The sequence below is a fragment of the Phaseolus vulgaris genome, unplaced genomic scaffold, assembly GCF_000499845.2.
Source record: "Phaseolus vulgaris cultivar G19833 unplaced genomic scaffold, P. vulgaris v2.0 scaffold_13, whole genome shotgun sequence".
NCBI classification, from domain to species: domain Eukaryota; kingdom Viridiplantae; phylum Streptophyta; class Magnoliopsida; order Fabales; family Fabaceae; genus Phaseolus; species Phaseolus vulgaris.
This window is the reverse complement of record NW_027174082.1, coordinates 152,058-161,531: the sequence shown is the minus strand read 5'-3', so window position 1 is coordinate 161,531 and position 9,474 is coordinate 152,058. Positions and strand designations below refer to the sequence as shown.

Here is a 9,474-nt window from a genome sequence, read left to right as displayed (position 1 = left end):
TGGTACCGTTGGGAGCTTCTATAGTTTCATCAATGAAACCTATTTTGTTCTTTGAAATTAGGCTCGTTTGAAACGAACGAGACCAATGATGATAATTTGGTCCCTCAAGAATAATAAGGACAATAAGAAAGGAAAGATTATCTGATGAACTAACATGGTAAGGTGAACTAAGATCTTGTGAGGGATCATCAACTTCACCCATGAATAAATGTAGCAAGCAGAGCTCTGATGATCAGAGCTCTGATACCAGATTACAAAATAGAACAGAGATGAAAAAAGGGAACAAAGATGAACAAAAGAGTAAACTGAAGACAAAGGATATGAGAATGAATATCTCTTCTTTCTTATTATTGAAATCAAAACAAATGGTCTGAATATATACAAGTAGTACACTCATTCTAGGTTTAACTAAAGAAGGAAAGAATCAATAATTAAATACTATAATCATAATACACAAAGACAAAATAAAGGTTATTCACCTCTATAAAGAGAAACAACTGATAATTAGAAAAAAAACTCAATTATTCTCCTCTATAAAGAGAAACAACTGATAATTAGAAAAGACACTCAATTATTCTCCTCTATAAAGAGAAACAACTGATAATTAGAAAAGACTCCCAATTAATATTAGGATCCTTCTATAACTCTGGTATCTGTATCCTTTAATAAAATTCGATCAAATCATATTTGATTGTGTTTAGTTTGTTTAACTTTTTAATAAAATTCAAACTAAACTAAGCTATGAGAACTTATTAATTAATCACCTGCTCGAATAAATAAGAACATACAAATCTAAACAAACAAGTGCAGATGACAATAAATGAATTATTACCATAAATAATTTTTAATCATGATGGGGGTAGTTTAGTATGGTAAGGAGGGAATGAGAGATGATGGAAGATAAAAGAAATAAGAAAAAAAAATCTTATTTGTTTGAGAAGAAATAATATAATGTTTAAAAAAGTAAGTGTTATCTTGTATAGATAGTATCAAATATATGTTGGACATACAAGAAGAATAAAATTTGTAAAAATATTGATAACAAAATGAATACCTTTATACAAAAGAGAATTGAGAGTAAATGACTTTGTTGAAGTACCTAAAAATAGAAGACTGAATTGTGTAAAATAGACATACGATGAAAGTGCTCAACATCAAACGCATCATTGAAATTTCATATCATTTATTGTATACAATTGACTCACAACAACTATCTATGAATATTTTAACATAATTGTCAATCATCATAATGTACGAAAACCCTATTTAGTAATGTTAGCTATATAAATACATCATAAGATAATCAGTATAATTTAACCACCTCATCATATTACAAGTTAGAAGATGTCAACACCAAGTCATGAATCTTTGAAAATTCTGACTTTAAGATACTTTAAAACATGTAGTCCCCAATGTTTTTTTCTTCTTTTTCCGAACACCTATACAATGAAACACTTCATGCCAAAAGAACTAAGGTTCCGAAATATAATATTAATGTACATATGGATTTGAAAAGTGTAAAAAACCTTTATATTTGAAAAGTGTAAAAACCTTTATAGTTAGAATTTTTTTTATCAATAAATGTTATTGTTAATATGTTAGTTTTTTTTTTGTTAGCACGTAGATTTGAGCATGTAACCTCTTCCACCTTCCTTTCGTCCCCTTCTTACCACCAAATCAACTTTATAACTCTTCAAGTGCTAGAATAATAGTTAGAGGTGATAAAATTATAAAGAGAGACTTAGACTTGTGTACTTATGCTTAAACTAAGGGGTGTTTAAGTGTATAGTCCGCCTACTTAGCTTGGAGAAACACTATGTACTTGGATAATTAAAAAGTGACTTTGTGTAATTGTTGTAAGTGATAAGTGACAACGATAATGCTTACATCTTAATATAATAATTTTTTGTATTTTACATTAAAATTTGGGGTGAATAAATATAAAACTATTAATGATAATCTTTCTTTTATTAATTATATAATGAAAATCTTTGTATTTTACATTGAAGGTTGAGTGAATATAAAACTGTTTTTTGTAATCCTTCTTCTTTTTATATGTGTACACTACTTATTTATCCCACACCTTCAAAAGAACTATGAACATATTCTATAAAACTATCAAACAAACCTCGACAACATTTGGTAAGTTAATTGCAAAACATTTTTCAAATTCAAATCCCAATTTCCTAAATTAACTATTCTTTTAAATATTTTAATAGTTTATTTCTCTTGTAGTTATGTTTCTTTATATTCATTGTTATTTTTTTCCACAATCCACTTGTAGTACAAGAAATAATAATAATAATAATAATATAAATAACTAAATTAATATTATTTTAGTAAAAAGTAATTTTGATGATAAAATAATAATATAAATAAATAATAAAAATTAATATTAATAAATAATCTCTATTTTTATTTACTTCCTTTTCATTAAACAACATTTACTTCCAATTATTTCTCAACCAAATAATCTTCCTTTTCATTTTATTTCTCACCTATTTTTTCTTCCCTTATTTTCTTTTTCTATTTTTTTCTTTCATTTCTACCAAACAAAGCAACAATAAAAAATATAGATAACAGAAAAAAAAAAGTCAAGAACTATGAGGCTCAGACACTTCTCTTAAATGGCGTATCCGTGTCGGATACACGTATCAGTGTCGACACTCGTACGACACTTATCGGTGAAGTGTTCAATTCAAAAAATATTTGTTGGATTTTTGAAAATTTTAGCACGGTTCTAACACAATTTTAAAATGTATAAATACAATAATTTTTTATAAAAACTCAAATTTATTGTATAAATTTTTATTATGATTATAAAAATAAGGAACAAATTCTTTTAAACCAGTCATGAAAAATATCTTCCTGCTCCCAAAAGAATCTGAAACATACTTTTGCACATAAATATTTATTTTCAATTTATATAATTCAAAATTATATAATATATAGATCTGTGTCTACGTGTTCAACATTTTAGAGATTATACGTATCTCTGTGTCCGTATTCGTGTCGTATCAGTGTCTGTGTCGTGTCAGTGCTAAGGTCAAAAGATTACAAAATAATAAAATAAAGTTTTGGTAATAATATTGTAATTTCTACCCGTTAAAAGATATAAATGTGAAGTTTAAATCCATGTATATATTATACTGATGTGGATATTTAACAAACATAATTATTTGTAAATATAAAATAATTTTTAAAATAAAAAAATAATGAGACAAATTATTTTAGAAGAGAGGAAGAATGAATAGTTACGTGAACAATGACTAATACTTATAGTTGAGAAACACTCAAATTTAAAAACTATCTTAGTAAATAATAAAATATTTAAAAAAAAGAAAGAACAAGAACACAATCAATCATTATTTATTTTTCTGTTCCCGCCATATTTCCGTCGTTTGCTATTTTCATTTTCTTCTCTTTCGGAGGACCAAAACGCTCGAAATTCCTAACTAGGGATTTGGTAAACCCAATCCCTAATTTCAGAGCTAAATCTTCCGTTTCTTCAAATTTTCCCCAATCGCTTACTTTACCTTCCGATTTCGCGTTTTCAGAAACCCTAACCGTGGTTCTCAGCACACATTCCCAGACTCAGAATCTGCATTAGGGTTTGTTAAAGAACCATGTCGAGCGCATTAAGCTGGAGACACCATGTCGTTATTCAATCTCTGTTGTGTCGGGGCCCACTCAGCGACAAGGACTTGCACGCCATGTTTGAAGACCTCACCAAGAAAAACCCAGGTTTCTAAATGTTTTCTCAACCCAAATGCCGCCTTATTCACCTCTGTTGAAAATTGTGTTTTTTTACTGTTTAAAATTTTAGTTTACACTTGAGTTAGGTTTTGAATTATGATTGGTTTTAGAGTAAAAGTGTGGCATGATGAGTACTGAGGGTGAAATTTGTCATGATTTTGATTTTGAATGCTGGTAGCAAATAGTTCTTTTTAAATTAGACTTTTGTGATTGTGTTTCATGTGCACATGATGGGTTTTTATTGCAATCTTACATGGATGAGCTTGTTTTTATTAGGCACTGAGCGGCAACTGTTCGATGGTTTTATTCTGAAAATAAACAAGGCGCTTAGTTTTGCTAATTTTGAGTTGCGTGCCTGCATAGATCAATATGATGGCCAAGTTTATTATGGGGTGGTCAATACCGTTTCTGACGAACATTCCAAGTTAGGGACGAAGTATAGTGTTCCGCAAATTGCCTTTTATAAGGCCATTGTAAGTTTTGCTCAACTTCATTCTGTTTTTCTGTCTGTGTTCATTTGTGTAATATGTAGTATGGTTTGTTTGATGCATTTAGCATTTGCGGTTCTGTGCGTTTTCCTCTGGTGCATTGTGTATGTCTCATTAGATGCATAGTGTGATTTCTTTGAAATGAGAGAAATCTTTTTCATGCCTGGTATTTGACATCTGAAGCAGCTAATCTTGTGTTTTTCTTTGGCAAACAACAGATTGAAGCAATAGTACAGGATGCATTTGCAAACGGTGTTATCTCCAGCATCCATGCTCTCAATCTTAGTTTGGATGGCCAGGTTATAAACTTTTTCGCCTGGCTGCATATTTCCGTTTGAAAGAAAATTAATCTTGTTTAAGTCAGCTGCTAGGTAAATGTTGTTAAACTCAAGGTTTGTAAGAGGATTGAAAATGCTAAAGGATTGAGCACAAGGATCATTATAAACTACTCGTAGCGTAGGAGTTATACAGACATGCAAAATTACCACAATTTTGTTCAGAATCTCCTAGGGATTATCTACCCTACTTGTTTGTATGGGTGTTCACCCCAAAGTAATCCCAGACCACATGCTTACATACATAAGTAACTTAGTGCAACATAGGAATTTTAATTGAGAGGAATCAGCAAAGAATTATTTGTCTAGAAAAAACTATCAAACACATGATTAAACTGTCCCCAAACACTACATCATCAATACAAACAAAAATACATAATTGTCTCCGCCGACATTAAACTTGCAATTATTATTAAAACTAAGTCTTAAAAAACGTCTGTTATTAAAACTGATGTAATTATTAAAATTAGTTCGGATATTTCCTAGAATGGACTCCAAATTTTGTTCTCTTTGGTTGGCCTGATATCTTATCAGACAATTTGATTATAAACCCTCTCTTTAGTGCACAAGCTTAGAATTTGCTCATAATTTGCATCAATATGGACTGACATTTATAAAATGTATGCTTAGAGGCACTATTTCTTGTCCGTTGTTCTGAAGCCCAATACAATGGTAGACAGTCATAAGCTCAAAATTGACCTTTGGTGCAAGCCTACTGTTATAAGACAATCTTTTGCTCAACTCCATGAATTTGCTTACATATCTTTTATAGTTCAAATTCACACAACACAAACTCTACTATGGGGCTGGAGCTTTCCTCAAGACTTGTGGTCTTGGTTCCATATCGCAGGCTTTTATCTAAATCATTGAAGGTCATCTGCAGATCTTATGACCAACATATTAAATTTCTATCAAAACCTACTATAGAGATATATAGTCTCCATGACATGATTCTGTGAGATGCAAGTCTTCTATCTTAATAAATTATATATAGTTATACTTCAGTGTCATATTATGACTGATATGCTATGTTATAAGTTGTACCATCTCACCTAAACATGTCCAACTACTCTATTTTTGTTTCTGGTGTTTGGTTAAAGTGTAATGAAAGTACTAGTTGTATTACTCTAGTGTTTTACTCTTATTTGATTTGCAGTCCACCATCCACCACAAAAGAAAAATCTGTTTCTGTTTATACGCACAGTTAGAGAACACGATACACATTTTGGACTGCAGGTTGATTATCTTTTGGTACCAAATCATGAACACATGGAAAACAAATGATTTGGCACATTGTTAAAAAATATTTTACCCCTTCCATTGTGATGGGGATGTTTTAGGATATTTGTTGAGACAATTGTTACTGATCTCAAAATGAAAATGTATTTATTCTTCTATCTATTGCAAATTTAAACTAAAATGTTCAATTTTCATGGTGTATGTTCAGGTTACAATTATGACAGATCCACAATCTCAAGGAGACCAGCCAGATGTCCCATCTGCATTGAAAAATTTCAGTTTGTCTCAAAAGGAGAAAACCTTGCATGAACTTGTGCAGGACCAGTGGCTTAATTTGACAACAGATGGTGTTATTAAACTTGGTCTGAAGTCATTTCTCGATCTTCGCAGTTGGTTTCGAAATAATGATGTTCCATCGTGTCATGTTTGCAATGAAGCTGGAATAAAGGTTGTTCCTGTTGCATTGTGACGGTTCCTTCTTTTGTTCTGTTCCCATCAATGGTCGTGATTACTTTGAATCAGTGGCAGGCTTTCTTTTTACCTTTTTTTTTATTGAGATTTAAATATTTTGTTTTGTATATCGTACATACATTTCTTGTAGATTTTTGAAAAAAAGTTACTTGTTGATCTGATTGGAGGATCTTAACAAATTGGGTGGTTTTTCTTAAATTACGTGCACCCCAATACTTCTTTTTCATATGTTGAAATTTCTCTAAATATTATGATGAATTACTCTCATCTAATTGCCTGGCTTTGTGGAGGCAGCGACAGCCGAAGACAATAAAGTCACTTGTTTTGTTTGTTTTAGAAGGAACAGGAGTGGAAATTGAAATATGCTGATAGTATCAATTATACTTACAACATATTGCTGCTTTGTTTGATTCTGATAATTCATTCGCCAATATCTGTCAGGCAGAGGTATGCCAAAATGAAAATTGTACTGTGCGAATTCATCAGTATTGCCTGAAGCAACTTTTCTTGCAGAGAAAGGTATTATTATTGTTAGTCTTGTTTCATTTTTACCCTTGAAAGGTGGAAGGATTCTGATTTTCTTGCTAGTACTAACTGGTGTTTAGGTTGCCAAAGTTTGCCCAAGTTGTGGCACTTCCTGGCCATATACAGTACCGAAGGAAGAGGCCTTGCAGAGGGAAGAGGACATTGAACCTAGACAAAGTCAACGGATGACTAGATCTGATCGAAAAAGGCAGAGTGCTAACAGGGTTGTTGTTGATGATAAAGTTGGATGCAGTAATCAGGATGAGCTGAATGAAAATAGAGAAATCCAGAATGATAATGTATTGATACGGAAAAGAAGAAGAGGACACCAAACAGATGAGGCAGAAACAGGAGAACCTGGTGCATCACAATCTTCAGCAGCTATTTTGGGTTTGAGAAGAGTAACTCGAAATTCTGCTCGTTTGATATAAACAATGGTGCTTTATACTGCTTCTTGGTGAAGCCCTGTACATTTTGCTGCTCACTGCTGTAATTTATGCTGAACTTTTGAGTTATGTTGTAATGCAGTTAGCTAGTTTTAGTGACTATTTCTAAACCAGCAATCTTATGTTATTCCTCTGGCGTGAAACGCCAATCCTCTAGCAAATACAATGTAAATTCGTCCCTAGTGTCAAAGGGATCAAATTAGAGCCGTATTCACTGTTGAGGTAGCGGCATGATTATTTTGCTCAACTCATGTAATTGTTTAGTGGTGTTGTGTTTCTTTAATTGCCGCGTTATTGTTTTATTAAAAACTCGATCATGATACTACCAAACTAGTTAGATTCACATTTCTAAAGCCAATCACTTGGAATTGTTATGCTTTTTAAGCATCAATGTTTATACGAAAAGTAGAGGAACATTATGTTGGTTCAAGTGGAATTGGACATGATGTTCAAACTAAGATTACTGGTTTGAGTGAATAAAAAACATGATTGAAATTTAAAGTCTTGTTAAAATTAACTAGTCAATTTTTTAGTAAAAATTAAATATTAACAAAATTGATAATTTGTACTTTTAACATGTTGATTAAAACGATAATGATTGACTTTTTCACAAGGAAGCGAGTTTGATTTTTGCTATGATGTAAGAACATTGTATGAGGATAACTTTTAAATGTTTATATGAACATTCTTTTAAAGTTTTCAAACGTTTATTCTCTTTGGTAAAAGAGATTTTAGACAGTGATATTCAAGAAACATTTGTCAGCAGGGTCTATTAAGTGTTTATCTTGTAATAATAACAAAAAAATGTATTAATATTAGCCATGTTAATTTTTTGAATTACAAAGAAACTTACCTGCTTACATAGATTTTATCTATCAACATATATATATATATAACAATTTATTTCAGATTTTAATAATTTTATTCCAAGTGATAGATTTGTATATGAACTTCATAAACCTTAAATCCTAAATTAAAAAAAAAAGATATGTAATTGATTAAGTTGAAAAAGTACCTATAATTTTTTAATGTAGAAAAGTATTTCATGTAAAGGAGAAATAAAGGTGGTACTTGTGGCTAACTTGGTGGCATTATTCTTGATCTGAATTAGCTTTTCACTATTAATCTAATTAAAGCACCAACATATTTGAAGTAAGAACATTAATTTAATTAGCAGCTAGAATTAGAAACTGATAGGAAAAGCTACTTTTAGAGAGGGGTAGAAAAGGTAGAGCACCTTTGGCAGAGATACCTTTTACTATAAAACAAGATCAAATAGTTGTCAAATTGCATCACTCACACAGTACCACCATCTTTTATATATTTTGAGTTTACCTTTAATATAACGGCAGAATGAATTTTTATATTATTAATTAATTAAAATAATTTTATGTGATATTTAAATAATTAAAAAATAATAATTTTATTGTATATAGAATTCATAATCTTAAGCTTGTTTGCAACTTTGCTTATAGTAATAGATATTAGTCTTTTCATGAAAGTAAAGGTTCTTAAATCAAAATACGAGTTTATAATGATTTATAAATTCTCATCTTTTTGGCCTGAAATTAAACAGTTTTATTCTATTATACTTGATAATACTTCTCGGACTGTTGATACAAGTACTTTTATTAATTTTTGGAATGATAAATGGTGTTCTACTACTTCTTTAGCAAATATTGCAGGATTATGTGATTGTGCTAGCATTCTGGATACAGACTTTCAGTTTTGGATTGGTTGTGATTGGAATATTCTCTTGTCTTTACAACAGATGCCTCGTTTTTTTAATTATATCATGGTTAGACAGGAATAGGATCTCCCTAACTGGATTCTAGATGAGTCTAGTCGTTTCACTCTTAAATCGGCTAAGACTTTTTTCTTGGAACCAGGAGTTCCCTATGGCTAGGGTAAATTCATTTGGTGTTCATATATTTTTCCTTCCAAAACTCTAGTACTCTGGAAAGTTTTTCATGGGCGGCTTCCTACATTTCAGCATATTCAGAATAAATGTTTGCATATATGTTCTATATGTACGCTTTGTGAGAAGCACGAGGAATCTATTCAACAATTATTTTTTTGAATATTTTAATGCTTTGCATATTTGAAGTTGGGTTCGACAAATTTTTCTTACTTCTCATTCCTCTAATAATGATGATTTTCTTTCTTTTATTAAGAGTGATCATAATCCTTTGGTTAAATTGATTAAGCTTGTTA

The 9,474-nt window shown here is 30.8% G+C and overlaps 1 protein-coding gene across 2 annotated transcripts; it reads left to right on the top strand.

The window, feature by feature from the left end:
* The first annotated feature begins 3,303 nt into the window (after nt 1-3,303).
* Nucleotides 3,304-7,507, top strand: LOC137816912 (uncharacterized). Of its 2 annotated transcripts, XM_068620086.1 has the most exons (7): nt 3,304-3,466; nt 3,558-3,744; nt 4,033-4,229; nt 4,463-4,543; nt 6,027-6,266; nt 6,731-6,808; nt 6,895-7,507. In XM_068620086.1, the coding sequence occupies exons 2-7, from the start codon at nt 3,627-3,629 to the stop codon at nt 7,243-7,245; spliced, it is 1,065 nt and encodes a 354-aa protein (XP_068476187.1). In that variant the 5' UTR covers nt 3,304-3,466; nt 3,558-3,626; the 3' UTR covers nt 7,246-7,507. The 2 variants fall into 2 exon arrangements, with proteins under 2 accessions (XP_068476187.1, XP_068476186.1); XM_068620085.1 differs by having other exon boundaries at nt 3,357-3,744.
* Nucleotides 7,508-9,474: the final 1,967 nt, after the last annotated feature.

Bases quoted from the DNA above. Each gene is read 5' to 3' on its own strand.
- LOC137816912 (XM_068620086.1), top strand. From the start codon at position 3,627: ATGTCGAGCGCATTAAGCTGGAGACACCATGTCGTTATTCAATCTCTG. The intron at 4,544-6,026 runs GTTATAAACTTT...GTGTATGTTCAG, and splicing joins ATCTTAGTTTGGATGGCCAG to GTTACAATTATGACAGATCC. The intron at 6,809-6,894 runs GTATTATTATTG...ACTGGTGTTTAG, and splicing joins AACTTTTCTTGCAGAGAAAG to GTTGCCAAAGTTTGCCCAAG.